The 16,572-nt window shown below is 40.8% G+C and overlaps 1 protein-coding gene and 1 long non-coding RNA gene across 4 annotated transcripts; both read left to right on the top strand.

Annotated features, from left to right (window-relative positions):
* Positions 1–3,455: 3,455 nt before the first annotated feature.
* On the top strand, positions 3,456–13,470 carry LOC143808151 (uncharacterized). Of its 3 annotated transcripts, XR_013221896.1 has the most exons (16): positions 3,456–3,615; positions 4,003–4,027; positions 4,766–5,389; positions 6,153–6,602; positions 7,110–7,314; positions 7,405–7,533; positions 7,638–7,771; positions 8,207–8,440; positions 8,623–8,760; positions 8,870–8,947; positions 9,059–9,164; positions 9,654–9,755; positions 10,062–10,280; positions 11,760–11,859; positions 12,987–13,088; positions 13,384–13,470. XR_013221896.1 is itself a non-coding variant. In XM_077290506.1 (13 exons), exons 2-12 carry the CDS (start codon positions 4,011–4,013, stop codon positions 9,726–9,728), a joined length of 2,190 nt encoding a protein of 729 aa, XP_077146621.1. In that variant the 5' UTR covers positions 3,456–3,615; positions 4,003–4,010; the 3' UTR covers positions 9,729–9,755; positions 13,384–13,466. The 3 variants fall into 3 exon arrangements, 2 of the variants coding, with proteins under 2 accessions (XP_077146621.1, XP_077146620.1); XM_077290506.1 differs by lacking the exons at positions 10,062–10,280; positions 11,760–11,859; positions 12,987–13,088 and having other exon boundaries at positions 13,384–13,466; XM_077290505.1 differs by lacking the exons at positions 11,760–11,859; positions 12,987–13,088; positions 13,384–13,470 and having other exon boundaries at positions 10,062–10,462.
* Positions 13,471–13,474: 4 nt separating this feature from the next.
* LOC143808152 (uncharacterized) lies at positions 13,475–15,769 on the top strand. Its single transcript, XR_013221897.1, has 2 exons — positions 13,475–13,979; positions 14,085–15,769. It is a non-coding gene; the product is annotated as an uncharacterized LOC143808152 (long non-coding RNA).
* The last annotated feature ends 803 nt before the right edge of the window (positions 15,770–16,572 follow it).

Below are 16,572 nucleotides of genomic sequence, written 5' to 3' on the forward strand. Positions count from 1 at the left end.
CTCCATACAGTAGATTGCACTCCCCATCAAACTCCATACAGTAGGATGCACTCCCCATCGGACTCCATACAGTAAGATGCACTCCCCATCGAACTCCATACAGTAGGATGCACTCCCCATCGGACTCCATACAGTAAGATGCACTCCCCATAGAACTCCATACAGTAGGATGCACTCCCCATCGGACTCCATACAGTAAGATGCACTCCCCATCAAACTACATACAGTAGATTGCACTCCCCATCGCACTCCATACAGTAGGATGCACTCCCCATTGGACTCAGTACAGTAGAATGCACTCCCCATCGGACTCCATACAGTAGAATGCACTCCCCATCGGACTCCATAAAGTAGGATGCAATCCCCATCGGACTCAGTACAGTAGAATGCACTCCCCATAGGACTCCATACAGTAGAATGCACTCCCCATCAGACTCCATACAGTAGAATGCATTCCCCATCAGACTCCATACAGTAGAATGCACTCCCCATCGGACTCCATACAGTAAGATGCACTCCCCATCGGACTCCATACAGTAGAATGCACTCCCCATCGGACTCCATACAGTAGGATGCACTCCCCATGGGACTCCATACAGTAGGATGCACTCCCCATCGAACTCCATACAGTAGAATGCACTCCCCATCGGACTCCATACAGTAGGATGCACTCCCCATTGGACTCCATACAGTAGGATGCACTCCCCATCGGACTCCATACAGTAGGATGCACTCCCCATCGGACTCCATACAGTAGAATGCACTCCCCATCGGACTCCATACAGTAGGATGCACTCCCCATCGGTACTCCATACAGTAAGATGTACTCCCCATCGAACTCTATACAGTAGTATGCACTCCCCATTGGACTCCATACAGTAGATTGCACTCCCCATCGAACTCCATACAGTAGATTGCACTCCCCATCGGACTCCATAAAGTAGGATGCACTCCCCATCGGACTCAGTACAGTAGAATGCACTCCCCATAGGACTCCATACAGTAGAATGCACTCCCCATCAGACTCCATACAGTAGAATGCATTCCCCATCAGACTCCATACAGTAGAATGCACTCCCCATCGGACTCCATACAGTAGAATGCACTCCCCATCGGACTCCATACAGTAGAATGCACTCCCCATCGGACTCCATACAGTAGGATGCACTCCCCATTGGACTCCATACAGTAGGATGCACTCCCCATCGAACTCCATACAGTAGAATGCACTCCCCATCGGACTCCATACAGTAGGATGCACTCCCCATCGGACTCCATACAGTAGGATGCACTCCCCATTGGACTCCATACAGTAGGATGCACTACCCATCGAACTCCATACAATAGAATGCACTCCCCATCGGACTTCATACAGTACATTGCAGTCCCCATCCCCATACACAGTGTACAATAATAATGGGTATCAGGTGTAATAAAAACATGCATAAAGACAATCCTTACATACACGTAATTGCTCAACAGTGTGATAAGAATAATATATCCAGCTTACAAAAAGGTGCAACATTTATTGACGGGAGTAGAATAAAACTTTGAATCAAAACATGGTATTCATGAAATAATGCACAGACAGTGCAGCAAGGCGTTTCTGACAAAGGATGCCATGTGTTCGAATATTCATTCTCATGGAATATATATCCTTTATATAATTGAATAAATAAATATTGTCAAATGTTAAAAATGAATGGTCATAAATAGTGTTGAGCATTCTCATACCACTAGTATCGGGTATCGGCCGATATTCGCGGTATCGGAATTCCAATAACGAGTTCCGATACTTTCAGTGTATCGGATACCGGAATCAGAAGTTCCCATAATTCAGAGCCAGAATTCAGCCAATGAGGAATGATTAGAAGTGTGGGCACATCCTGTTCTGCATGGTGGGCATGTAACTACTGGCATGGCTGTGATTGGCTGCTGAAATGATGTCATGATACTCTATAAAAGTCGCTGGCGCCATTTCGGGCTCACTCTGCTGTGAATTCAGTTAGGGACAGGATGCTGTGTTCTGACTGAGGGCCAGTTTAGAGATAGCGATTTGCTTCATAGTGCTTTTCCCAGGCTAATTTAGCATCCGCTGTGTGAGATCCTTTTTTTTGCCTTGCAGCGCTGTTCACGGCTGTCTGCACGGTCTGTGTGTGAGTGTAGCTCACTCTGTAGTCTGTTCTGCAGCCACAGCCGGTTGTAGTCAGCTCAGGGTGCGTCACTGCCTCGTACCGTTCCATTGTCCGTTTTTCAAATAGTGCAGCCTGCTGCACATTTTTTCAAATTGATCCTATTAGTGGCTTTCCATCCGTATCCTGCTAGATTGTGGAAAAACACTATATAGGATTACATAGAGGAGTTTTTTTTGGCCTTGCAGCACCGTTCACGGCTGTCTGCACGGTCTCTGTATGCCTTTAATGTCTCCTCCACCTCCCCCAATACATCCTACATTATTCTTAGTTGTTTTCCTTCAAGTAGAATGAACCTACAAGGAAAGAAAGGGTTTATTTTAATTCCGATATTTTGGTCCCATTGACTTGCATTGGTATCGGGTATCGGTACCGGCGAGATCCGATATTTTTTGAATATCGGCCGATCCAATCCGATACCAATACTTCTGGATATCGGAAGGTATCGCTCAACACTAGTCATAAAACACACTTCAGCTAAACAATTGATTTAGATACATTTACATTAGAGTGTACATAGTGATTTATTTGTATTTATCTGTATACAAGGACTGCATATAGGGGTCTATTCTCGGATATGTATATGTATACATACAGTACATATAAGGCCCCGTCTCACTTAGCGACGCTAAAGCGATCCCGACAACGATACGACCTGTCAGGGATCGTTGCTGCGTCACTATGTGGTCGCTGGTGAGATGTCAAACAGTGAGATCTTCCAACGATCGCAGCTGCAATCTCACTGTTTGACATCTCACCAGCGACCTGTAGCGACCTGTACAACGATGTCACATGGGAGCTTTTATGACGATTCAGTGTCTGAGTCGTCAACGAGGTCGTTGGTAAGGTGTCAAACACAGCGATGTGTGCTACCCAGCGGGACCTCAACGATCAAAAAAAGGTCCAGGCCATTCCGACACGACCAGCGATCTCACAGCAGGGGCCTGGTCGCTGCTACGTGTCACACAAAGCGAGATCGCTACTGAGGTCGCTGTTGCGTCACAAAACTTGTGATTCAACAACGATCTCGCTAGTGATCTCGCTTAGTGAGACGGGGGCTATACACACTCGCAAGTACTTTATTAACAAAAACCCCTCAGACGTGCTGTCTCCTCACCTACTACTGAGCTGATAACACATAATGAAGGGGGAAGGAGAGAGCCATTCTTTTTCAAAATGTCCAATCACAAGCCTTACTCCGCCTACCTATGAAGCACAAAACTGTTACACTTATAAACTATTTTGCCAGACTAGCTGAATAGCTTTTGCTTGCTTACATTAAATATCACTTGTGCTATTTTCCTAATATTGCTTTTTTTTCAGAGATTGATATTGTACTTTTGGACACCGCTTTTAGAAGATTTATTTGTTTTCTTAAACTTTTGGATACCGAACTTCAGTTTCAAGCCCGAAGTCTGCTAAAGTAAGTTCAAATATTAATTCTCATGGAGGATATTTCCTTTAAATAATTGAATACATATTATCAAATGTTTACAATTATTAGTCATAAAGTAGCCTTCAGCTAAACAAATGATTTTGATAAGTTTACATTAGAGTGCACATCGTAATTTTGGTGTAATTATATATATATATATATATATATATATATATATATATATATATATACCTCTGTATACAGGGGTATGGTTCTGGGGTCTGTACACATGGGGTGTAGTCCAGGGTTTGTATCCAAGAAGTCTGGAGGATATATATCCCTTACTACCCCTACCGTGCTGCCTACCTATGATGCTTATTTTGTGTGTCACTTTTGCCATTTTCCTAATATTGCTTTTTTAACATTTTTTTTCAGTTTCAAACATGAAGACTGCTAAACTGTAAGTTCAAATATTTTATACTCATGGAGGAAATATCCAGGGTCATATTTGACATTCATGCTGTCCTAGGCACTTTAAGTGGGCGCGCCCCCTACAGATCAGAAGTACTTAGCGTGATGAGGTCTTCTCATCGTGCTGCAGTGACATCAGCAGAGTGTGCACGCCACAGCCCAAGGGGTCAGGGAGCTGATTGAAGCTTTGTTATGGAGTCTGGGGAGAGGAGGGGAAGGGAGGGAACATAATATATATATATATATATATATATATATATATATATATATATATATATATATATATATTTTTTTTTTTTTAAATCCTGAGCCTGGCTTCACCCCCTTGACCCACCGCCCTAGGCATCAGACCTAGATATATAGATAGATATATAAATATAGATAAATAGATATAGAGATATATATAGATAGAGATATACATGTATTTTTAAAAAAATCCCAAGCTAGGCTCCACCCTCTGCCCTAGGTACCGGACCCCCAATGCCTAGCGTAAAATACAGACCTGGTATATCCTTTAAATGATTGAATAAATATTATCAAATGCTAAACACTTTTGGTCATAAAATAGGCTTCAGCTAAACAATTGATTTTGATAAATTTACATTAGAGTGTTCATATAGTGATTTTGGTGTAATTGTGTACTTTCTTGAGATGCTTTACTTATGGATAAGCTTTGGACCTTCAGAAATGGAGCATTTAATAACTAATATCTCTGCCTTTTTAACAGTCACAACCGAACACCGAAGACTTGCCCATTATGCTTCAGGCCACAAAAAATCCTCTCTACGCATTTAAAGCGGACATGTATGAGAATAAGCAGTGAAGATGACAGAAAAGCCACTCTGGAATCAGCCAAACAGACGCTGGTCAACATTGCGTCCAAGGGAACGGCTATCGATTATGAAGAGATCCTGTCTCTTGGATCCCTGGAGAATGTGGTCCCCTTCTTGGAAGAAAGAGGGTTTGTAATATTCAACAAACCATCTACCTCTGCACCATTTTCTGCTGGTGCTTCATCAGAGCCAACAACCGCTGCTCAAACTGAGGTACTAAAAGAGAAGGTTGCAGGTGTACTGGCCCCAGAGGAGACAGAAGAAGAAATGGAGGTTACACCTGCACACGAAGAGCATGAAGTTGAAAATGTACCCACCCTATTGGAGCCTGAAAAGCCTACAGAAGACTGGCATATAGAAGAAGAAGAAGAAGAAGAAGAAGAAGAAGAAGAAGAAAGACATGACGAAGGAGAAGACAGCAGAGAAGGTCATAGAGATGTTGAATCTACACGGCCACCTGAGGAAGGTCACGATGAAGAAAATGTGGAGGAAGAGGGTTCTGATCAAACCACACAGAGGTCAGCATGTATAGAGTGCCTATATCCTCTAAGCACTGTTAAAGTCTACTTTTTCTGACATAAGATGTTCACCCTTCTGTATGTCCTTGTATACCCTAGCTTTCCCTACCCCATCCTCCTTCACCCCCTCCCTTTCCCTTCAACTGTTACCTATGAAACCTCTGGAGGTTTGCCATAAGTAGGCCATATGTCTATTATGTTTATCAAGCAAAATCAAAATAGTAGAAAGTCCAACAAGCGTCACATGGAAGGAGGAGAGATATTGGGTTTTTTTTTTCCATCTTTATTGGTGTCCATCATAAAATAATTTGCTTACGTGTTTCAGGTGTAATTCTTTTATAATGGACACCAATAAAGATGAAACATATAAAATATCCATTATATCTCCTTCTTCAATCTGATGATGTCTGGACTTCCTCCTATTTTGATATTGCTTGTTACGCCTGGGTGTCGGCCCAGGATCTCTGCCCATCCACGGCACCTACTCCTTTTGGACCTTATGCACCTTGTCTACTAACTGGTGAGTTGATGTACCCATTTTATTTGACTCTTGTGTTTATACATGAAGCACTATGTAATTAATCGACTGTTGACATCATTTTACTTATATGATTATATTTTAAGCCTGACTGTGGCTGATGGTCGAACATACAGGTTTGCTAGTCCGCTATATGTTACGTTATGTGACAAAAAGTAGTAACAAGAGAATTGGTTAAAAAATGTCTAATACCTGAGCTGTCTCTTTATTTCTCCCCAATTACAGAGCCCTGCAGACAAGATGGACAGTGGATACAAGAAAGAAGATGATGGCAGCTGGTTTATACAAACGCCACTCTTTGCAGGACCCACTGCTGGTGGGCTTCTCCAACTATTTACAGCACACCTTGGGGGTGAGATACTTCAGACAGGAAGTTGCGGATGTAGCCAGGTTCCTCTTTTACATGAACCCCAAAGTTGCCAATCTGGACTTTGTAAAAGATGTACAAAGAGTCCACTCCTTCTTTACAAAGCTGCGGCACCTGAATCTGGCAAATCAGACCATATTCAACTACCTAAAACATGTGCGTAGGTTCATGACTTACAATTTGAGAGCCTCCAACCTCTTTGAAAGAAACCGTGCACTGTTTAAGTCATGTGAGTTTTTTCTGACCGTGACCGAGGATATACAAAAGAGGTTGTCAAAGGGAATATCAAGAGAAGTTGTCAGCAAAAGGTGGGTTATGAGCCAATATGTATTTTGAGCTAATATATATATTTAGATTTTATAATATACAGCATTTCATATTTTCTCCATAAAATTTCCCCCAACCCTAAAACATTGCAATATGGAATGCAATATTGACACCATGTATATTATTTCCTCCCATTTTTGGCGATATCTCATTATTCCATATTCACCATGTATGTTTTTGATTTTAATGGTTGTTTGTGCATATTTGTAACAAAATACGATCTGATTTCCTATTATTGTGTTGTGTGCACTCCATTATACTATGCAGCATTCTCTCTCCTTTTGTAAGTCACTGTTTGCGTAGTGAGCAGCAACACTTGATTTTGGTTCCCTTCATTACCTTATTACTATTTTTGGGGTGCCCATTACACTTTTTTCTTCTTAGAAGATCTCATAACCCTCATACACTTAGTGTTGAAGTAGATATTGTTTATATATTTGTACTGTGTTGCTTGTATATACCATAATATTCCATTACATTATTTTTAGGTACCTGGCACTGACAACATCGCAACATACACCTCAGGAGTGCCGGAAAATCCTGGATGTGGCAAAACAACCATTTTTAAAGTGTGTTCAAGCTATCAAAGATGGATGTGACCTTCAAGGCACCCAGCTGGAGATAATTTACTATCTGCAGGCCCTGCTCCTGCTGAAGCATCTGCAGCGACCGGGGGTCGTACGGAACATGACTGTAAGTCCCTCTCTTCTAGTCTTTTCAGTACTCATACTCATTTTTGGTTTACTTTTCTTCATGGCTAACCTTCAGTCTCTGCATCCTTAGGTGTCCGAGTGGAAGGAGAGGATTAGCCACACATATGATGGGGAAAACCTTGTTGTTATCGGTGTAAAGTTACACAAGACCGCTACACAGCAAGTGGCCACATTTGTCCTATCTAAGGAGGAAGAAATGGTGAGATTTAGTTATGCTCCTTATTAATTTATGATGTAATACATGATGACACATTTCTATTTTACTATATTATTTATTAATATTTGGTTTTGTTTTATTTCTAGTGGTTCAGAGTTTACTTTGAAAGAGTCAGACCGAAGCTTGTGAGGAAGAACTCGCCACAAGAGACATTTTTCCTCTCTACCTCAGGGAAGGAGCTCTTCAATGTCTCAAATGACATTGCACGGTACCATCACAAGTAAGATTTACAAAAATGACCAATTATTCTTGAATAAAAAGCACAGTGCCATGACTTATCATTCTTCAATAGTAAATTTAGTGCTATGTATTTTTTTCAGCATTCCTTTCTAGGTTGGATTGGCAGTGGTAGCAAACTGTTTTGGGGTAATATGATTGATCTATTGTGTGCCAATCACATGTGCAGCATCCAAAATATGCAATGAATGGCACTCTGAAGTAGTGATGGGCGAAACACTGACTGTTCCGGCCTGGGTGGGGGGTTCAGCCAAATGCCGAACATTTTATTAAAAGTTCAAGCTCGGGTCACAGAACAGTACCACAACCCGAACATGGAACCCATTCATGTGAATCAGGGACACTGACACCCCTGTTTTTTTATCATTCTTCAATAATATAGTGCAATGTATTTTATTTTTTCTGTATTTCTTTCTAGGTACAAACTTCCGGTTATCTCAAGTCAACTTGTGAGGAGGGTATGTGAGACATGGACTCTCCCAAAATATTCTGACTCAGAGAAGTGTCTCTTTGCAAAATATCTTGCGCATACCAATATGACTGCTGAAAGGACATACAGAGAGAAGACCCTGACGGACATATGTCATGCATACAAACTAGTGGCACAGGCAGGGGAAGAAACCAGTGATGAGCCTCAAGCCAGCACTTCAAGGTAATATTTTGTGGGTAGTAAATTCATATAAGCTCTGTAATATCCCATTTTTGAGCTGTGTCCCAGGTATGAAAAGCTATTTTAGCTATAACATTAAACTTTAATTCTTTGAACAATAAACCTCCACCACCATGAAAGACAGTTACAAAAAAGTAAAATAAAGTTTTCTAACTCTTCCTTAGGGATGCCGAAGCCTGCACTGCCCAGGAAGGAGACCGCAGGGAAGAAGACCGAAGACTCCAAGTGGACATGACTGACCAAGAGGAAGACAGTAGCGAAGAAGAACAAATTAGTGAACCGGATGAGATCTGGACTACAAGGTGAATACATCAAAATTATGAACCTGTCTATAGTTAGTTTGTGCATCATCACCTGATTGTATACCAATGGTCATTTTATTCATATACCCATCTAATTATCTTTTTCCAGAGCAAGATCACCCTCTCCTCAGCTCAAGGTAACGAGGTCCAAGAGAAAGAGGATGGGGCAGGACAGGAGCCACACAAGGTAATGAGTGTTCACTGTCTGACATTAGTGATTGGAAAATAAAATACAATAAAACCCTCAAAATCTCATATAAGGTAGTAATTCCAGTCTTAATTTTTTTGTCTTTTAAAGGCATGAAGACCCAACAGACTGTAGAAGGGACACACTACCAAAACGTGTTCCCGTCGTCTACCTACGTCGCCTTGATGAGGACACTGCCCAAACCTGTGCACACTCTGTAATATCACATTTTTATTTTATTTTTTAGCTATGCCCCAGCTATGAAAAGCTATTTTAGCTCTTCATAACTACTTTGATCATTCTAACATTAAACCTGCACCACCATGTTTGTCAGTTACATAAAAATTACACTTTTCACAGCCCTGGTACCTCCATAAATACCTTTATGCCTCTTTATAACATGCTAACTTTTTAATCCAATCATGAACCTAGCCAGACACCTTGGAGTCAACATGACTCAACAATCACCCAGGCAAGTCAGTGACCTCTTAACTTTTTAATCCAATCATGAACCTAGCCAGACACCTTGGAGTCAACATGACTCAACAATCACCCAGGCAAATCAGTGACCACTTGAAAACATTAGCATTTTGGGAACTCACTCATCTAGGAATGTGGACTTGGTATTGCAGTGTATGTTTTAATATATTTACTACTTTGCTTTCTAAATACAGTAAAATATAAGGTTTTATTAACTTCTCCTTAGGGATGCCGAAGCCTGCACTGCCCAAGAGGGAAACCACAGGGAAGAAGACTGAAGACTACAAGCGTACCTGACTGACCAAGAGGATGAGATCTGGACTACAAGGTGAATACATCAAAATTATGAACCAGTCTATAGCTAGTTTGTGCATCATCACCTGATTGTATTCTAATGGTCATTTTATTCATATACCCATCTAATTATCCAAGATCACCCTCTCCCCAGCACAGGATAATGAGGTTCCAGAGATAGAGGATGGGGCAGGAAAGGAGCCCCCTTAAAGGCACTGACAATACTCACTGTTTGACATTAGTTATTGGAAAATAAAATAAAAAAACAAACAAAACCCTCATGCTGTTTATCCTCATGAGGTTGTAATTTCAATCTTCATTTTTTTTTCTCTTTTCAAAGCATAAAGATCCAACAGAGAGGAGGGCCACTGCCAAAATGTGTTCCCATCATCTCCCTACGTCTCCTACACTCTGCCCAAGCATGTACCAGTCGTCCTACTACGTCACTTGCATGAAAAAGATAAGTTTATATTTTATTTCTCCTTCACCATTATCATCCATTTCTATTCTTACCCATGTATCTTTCTACATTATAAGGAATAACCTACAGCATGCCAAGGTAAAGTTGAATCAACCCCGTGTTTTTTATTCCATCTTAGGAGAGAATACATGTTATGACGTTTCAGCACCTCACACATCAATCTCATGCTTGAACATAACAGTGTGAGTTGGTGTGATGTCACAACATGTATCCTTGCATATTAGTACAGTAATAGATATTGTATAGGGATGAATAATAGTTTCCAGGGATCTCATCAGCAAATGCACAATCTATCAAAGAAAGAAAAAAGAAAACCATTTTTTAAGTAAATGCACCCTGCTGCCATCATTTCTAAGTGGAGGAATATGATCAATGATTCTAAATTTCGCATTCTTTTCAGAGTGCCAATTCTCTATAAAAGTGTATTGAGACAGGTAGGAACTTGGCTAAAATAAACAATATATACATACACATACACACACTTGCAAACACTTTATTTACAAAAACACCCTTAATCCTTCTTACTCTTTACCCACTGATGGACTGATAACACCTAATGAAAAGAGGGCGAGGGCAGCCATTCTTTTTCAAAAAGTCCAATCACAAGCCTTAAGGCCCCGTCTCACATAGCGAGATCGCTAGCGAGATCGCTGCTGAGTCACAAGTTTTGTGACGCAACAGCGACCTCAGTAGCGATCTCGCTATGTTTGACACGTACCAGCGATCAGGCCCCTGCTGTGAGATCGCTGGTCGTGTCGGAATGGCCTGGACCTTTTTTTGGTCGTTGAGGTCCCACTGACATTGCTGAATCGGTGTGTGTGACACTGATCCAGCGATGTCTTCACTGGTAACCAGGGTAAACATCGGGTTACTAAGCGCAGGGCCGCGCTTAGTAACCTGATGTTTACCCTGGTTACCAGCGTAAATGTAAAAAAAAAAAAAACACAGTACATACTCACCATCTGATGTCCGTCAGGTCCCTTGCCGTCTGCTTCCTGCTCTGACTGACTGCCGGCCGTACAGTGAGAGCACAGCACAGCAGTGACGTCACCGCTGCGCTCTGCTCTCACTGTACGGCGGCACTCAGTCAGAGCAGGAAGCAGACGGCAAGGGACCTGACGGACACCGAAAGGCGTGTATGTAGTGTTTGTTTTTTTTGGTAACAAGGGTAAACATCGGGTTACTAAGCGCGGCCCTGCGCTTAGTAACCCGATGTTTACCCTGGTTACCCGGGTGCTGCAGGGGGACTTCAGCATCGTTGAAGACAGTTTCAACGATGCCGAAATCATTCCCCTGATCGTTGGTCGCTGGAGAGAGCGGTCTGTGTGACAGCTCCCCAGCGACCACACAACGACTTACCAACGATCACGGCCAGGTCGTATCGCTGGTCGTGATCGTTGGTAAATCGCTATGTGAGACGGGGCCTTTACTCCGCCTACCTATGAAGCAAATAAAACCTGCTACATTTATACTATTTTGCCAGACTAGCTGAATAGCTTTTGCTTGCTTACCTTAAATATCACTTGTGCTATTTTCCTAATATTGATTTCTTTTCAGAGATTGATATTGCAATTTTGGACATCGCTTCTAGAAGATATATTTATTTTCTTACACTTTTGGATACCGAACTTCAGTTTCAAGCCCGAAATCGGCTAAAGTAAGTTCAAATATTCATTCTCATGGAGTATGTATGTATATATATATATATATATATATATATATCCTTTAACTAATGGTATACATATTTCAAATTTTAAATTATTGGTCATAAAATAGCCTTCAACTAAACAAATGATTTTGATAAGTTTACATTAGAGTGTACATAGTAATTTTGATGTAATTCTGTATATCTATATACAAAAGGCTGTTTACAGGGGGTAGGGTCAGTGTATATACAGCTCTGGCAAAAAATAAGAGATCACTGCAAAATTGTCAGTTTCTCTGATTTTCCTCTTTATAGGTATATTTGAGTAAAGTGTACATTGTTATTTTACTCTAAACTACTGACAATATGTCTGCGAAATTCAAAGCTAAACATTTTGTATTTATTTGCAGCAAATAATAAAGCCCCAAAATACAAAAAAACAGGGTAATCTCCAGGCGCTTAGTAACCCGATGTTTACCGTGGTTACCAGCGTAAAAGTAAAAAAAACAAAAAACAGTACATACTCACATTTCGGTGTCCGTCAGGTCCCTTGCCGTCTGCTTCCCGCTCTGACTGTCTGCCGGCCGGAAAGTAAGAGCAGATCACAGTGGTGACGTCACCGCTGTGATCTGCTTTCACTTTACAGCGGCACTCAGTCAGAGCGGGAAGCAGACGGCAAGGGACCTGACGGACACCGGAATGTGAGTATGTACTGTTTTTTTTTTTTTTTACTTTTACGCTGGCATCCACGGTAAACATCGGGTTACTAAGCGCGGCCCTGCGCTTAGTAACCCGATGTTTACCCTGGTTACCCGGGACCTTGGCATCGTTGGTCGCTGGAGAGCTGTCTGTGTGACAGCTCCCCAGCGACCACACAACGACTTTCCAATGATCACGGCCAGGTCGTATCGCTGGTCGTGATCGTTGGTAAATCGTTATGTGAGACGGTACCCTTACACTTTGGAGTCAACATGACTCAACAATCACCCAGGCAAATCAGTGACCTCTTCAAAACATTAGCATTTTGAGAACTTAAACATCTAGGAATGTGGACTTGTTATTGCATTGTATGTTTTAATATATTTAATACTTTTCTTCTAAATACATTAAAATCTAAGGTTTTTTTAACTTTTCCTTAGGGATGTCGAAGCCTGCACTGCCCAGCAGGGAAACCACAGGGAAGAAGACTGAAGACTACAAGCGGACCTGACTGACCAAGAGGATGAGATCTGGACTACAAGGTGAATACATCAAAATTATGAACCAGTCTATAGCTAGTTTGTGCATCATCACCTGATTGTATAGTAACGGTTATTTTATTCATATACCCATCTAATTATCCAAGATCACCCTCTCCCCAGCACAGGATAATGAGGTTCCAGAGATAGAGGATGGGGCAGGAAATTAGCCCCTCAAGGCACTGATAAAACTTACTGTTAGACATTAGTTATAAAATAAAATAAAAAAACAAAACCCTCAAGCTGTTTGTTCTCATGAGGGTTTAATTCCAATCTTTATTTTTTTTGTCTTTTAAAGGCATGAAGATCTAATAGACAAAAGAAGGGCCACTGCCAAAATGTGTTCCCGTCGTCCTACAACGTCACTTGGATGAAAAAGATACGTTTTTATTTTATTTCTCCTTTTCCATTATCATCTGTTTCTATTCTTACCCATGTATCTTTCTACATTATAAGGAATAACCTACAGCATGCCAAGGTAAAGTTGAATCAACCCCGTGTTTTTTATTCCATCTTAGGAGAGAATACATGTTATGACGTTTCAGCACCTCACACATCAATCTCATGCTTGAACATAATGGAGTGAGTTGGCGTGATGTCACAACATTTTTCCTCTTGTATGATGGAATAAAAATACATTGATTTTACTTTACCATGGAGTACTAAAGCTTATCCCTTATGTCCTCTATTATGATTCTGAATTTAACACCTGCCTGTTGCCAACATTTCTCAGTTTAATGGTTGTGCTGCTCTTTTACTGTGACTATTATCCATCATAATTTTGTTTTCTTTAATTTTAGCATATTTAATATTATTGATGGAAAATATGGTGAAGGCATCCATGATGACAACACAAATTCTCGACAGACTGCAAGAGAAGCCATCCACCTCACTGTAAGTACTTGAAAAGTAGAATATTTTTGCTTGATCAATCTTTCACAAATATTGCATTCTTCTGTTTTTTTTTTTTTAAATAAAATATATATGTGTCTTTTACAGAGCTGCAATTGAAAAAGAGAAACGTTTAATCAAGAAAAAGAAACGAAGCCTGGACCTCCCACCATGGAGACCAAAGAAGAGGATGTTCAAAGATTTTCAAAGATTTATTTCCCTATATCCCCTAACTGTTGTGACAGAACCACTGATGTTAAAACAATGCCAGGACAAGTTCCCACTGAATGGACAACATCTGTATGATAGGTGGAGGAGGAGACAGAACAGAATGCGAGTGGACTATATATTTGGACTTCCTAAGGATGATCATCCAGATGACGAGGAGGTGAAGAGGTGTATTGCACAGAGACTTTGGAAATGTAACTTGCCGAGGGTGAAGGATATTTTGGAAAAATGGAAAAAGTGTTAGACTTAGACCAGGACAATAGACAGTACACTCTTACAAGGACACTTATTCTGTTGAATGGACATTTCTATGGATTTTGTTGGATATGTCAAAAGCTTTTGATCATATTGGGTCTGACTTGTGAGACCTTCTGTGATCAGAAAATTTGAAATACCTTATGACCTGCCATAAGTGTTTAATAATGACAGTATGTTTTATTTCTTGACAAATGTATGTTTGAATGCAAATACACACATTTATTAGTGGGGGTTTGTTGGGATGGGGGCTGTTTAATAAAGTAGATATTTTAACTTAAAGTAGAAGAGCAGGACTGGGGCAAGTTCCCAGTGTTACATGTACCCTATTAAATAGAGCAATTTTCTCAATACATTCACATTGCGGGACTGCCTCATTCCCCCTTTCTCTGCCTCCGTGCAGAGAGTGGAGTTAGTCGTGGCCACGATGTGAGTGCAACATCAGGGCATGTGTTTATCAGACTCCTAGGAGCAGCTTGAGAATCAGATGCCACGATGCAGCATTCACATCGAGGCTGTGGCTGCCCCAACTCTGCATGGAGACAGAAAAGGGGAATTGTGACGCCCCACAATGTGAGCATACATAGAAACATGATTTATTTAACACCAGGAAGATGTCTCAGTACTGCACTTCTTCTTTAAGGAGCGTAAATTCAAATTTGCTGAATGAACATTTGAATACCTATTTTTTGTTACACTGTATTAAAACATGTTCATAAACAGGAAAGGGTTCTTTACAGTCAGAGCAGTCAGGTTGTGGAATGGCGATCACAAGAGGTAGTTATGGCCGACACTATAACAGCTTTCAAAAAAGGGCTGGATGATTTCCTTGATGCCCATAACATTGTGGGTTATAGGTAAATTAGACAACATGTTACACCTATAGTAGTACTTTTGATCCAGGGTACTTGTACCGATCGCCTTTCTAGGGATCGAGAAGGAATTTTTCCCCGTGGTGCAAATTGGCTGAATGTATACTGGGGTTTTTGCCTTCTTCTGGATCAACAGATTTAGGTACATGGATTATAGCAATACCATAACAGTAATACAAAAATACAACTAATTAAAAAATTATAAACTGGTTTATATGTAATTGTAATAGTGCAGTAATAATAAAAATGGTAACTCATGTGTGAGGCCGAGTCCCAGCAAGTTAGTGTAGTGTTGGTATGGGGAGTACAATTGGGGGAGAAAGGTTGAACTTGATGGACCTAGGTCTTTATTCAACCTACATTACTATGTTACTATGTTTGCACTGATTTGATGTGATGGGGTTTGTTCAATAAATTTTGTTTTTCTTTTTAACTAAACATATGTTTGTCTTGAATTTCATTGTTTAAAAGAACTGGGAGCCCATAGGTGAATGGTGGGTGTCTTATTGTTAAGGGAGGGATTCTAGTGGTGTAAGGGACTTCAGATTGCTGTGGTAGAGCCATAAAATCTTTAGTCTCTAAGGATTATGGGAAGATTCATAATGATGAAGGGGAGAAAAAGGGCTTTGAGTGGCAGACAGCCTGTTTAATAAGAAATTAAAATGGTGGGAGCCCTGAAGGATGATGGGGCCATATATAAGAGGAGGATGATGGGACCATATATACTAGGAGGATGATGGGACCATATATAATAGGAAGAGGATGATGGGGCAATATATAAGAGGAGGATGATGGGACCATATACATACGAGGAGGATGGGGCCATATATACTAGGAAGAGGATGATGGGGCCATATATACTGGGAAGAGGATGATGGGGCAATATATATAAACTAGGAAGAGGATGATGGGGCCATATATATACACATAGGAGAATGATGGGGCCATATATACTAAAAGGATGTTGGAGTCATATATACTAAGAAGAGGATGATGGGGCCACATATACTGGGAAGAGGATGATGGGGCATATATATACACAAGAAGAAGGAGGATGACGGTTGCTATATATAAATGCCCCATCATCCTCTTCCTAGTATATATGGCCCCATCCTCCTCCTCCTTTTATATATATATATATATATATATATATATATATATATGGCCCCATCATCCTCCTCCTATATGTACCCCATCATCCTATTCCTAGTATATATATATATGTACCCCATCATCCTATT

Source organism: Ranitomeya variabilis, chromosome 2 (genome assembly GCF_051348905.1).
Source record: "Ranitomeya variabilis isolate aRanVar5 chromosome 2, aRanVar5.hap1, whole genome shotgun sequence".
Taxonomy (NCBI): domain Eukaryota; kingdom Metazoa; phylum Chordata; class Amphibia; order Anura; family Dendrobatidae; genus Ranitomeya; species Ranitomeya variabilis.

Bases quoted from the DNA above. Each gene is read 5' to 3' on its own strand.
- LOC143808151 (XM_077290506.1), top strand. The intron at 5,390-6,152 runs GTCAGCATGTAT...CCCCAATTACAG, and splicing joins TCTGATCAAACCACACAGAG to AGCCCTGCAGACAAGATGGA. The intron at 9,165-9,653 runs GTAATATCACAT...ACTTCTCCTTAG, and splicing joins CCCAAACCTGTGCACACTCT to GGATGCCGAAGCCTGCACTG.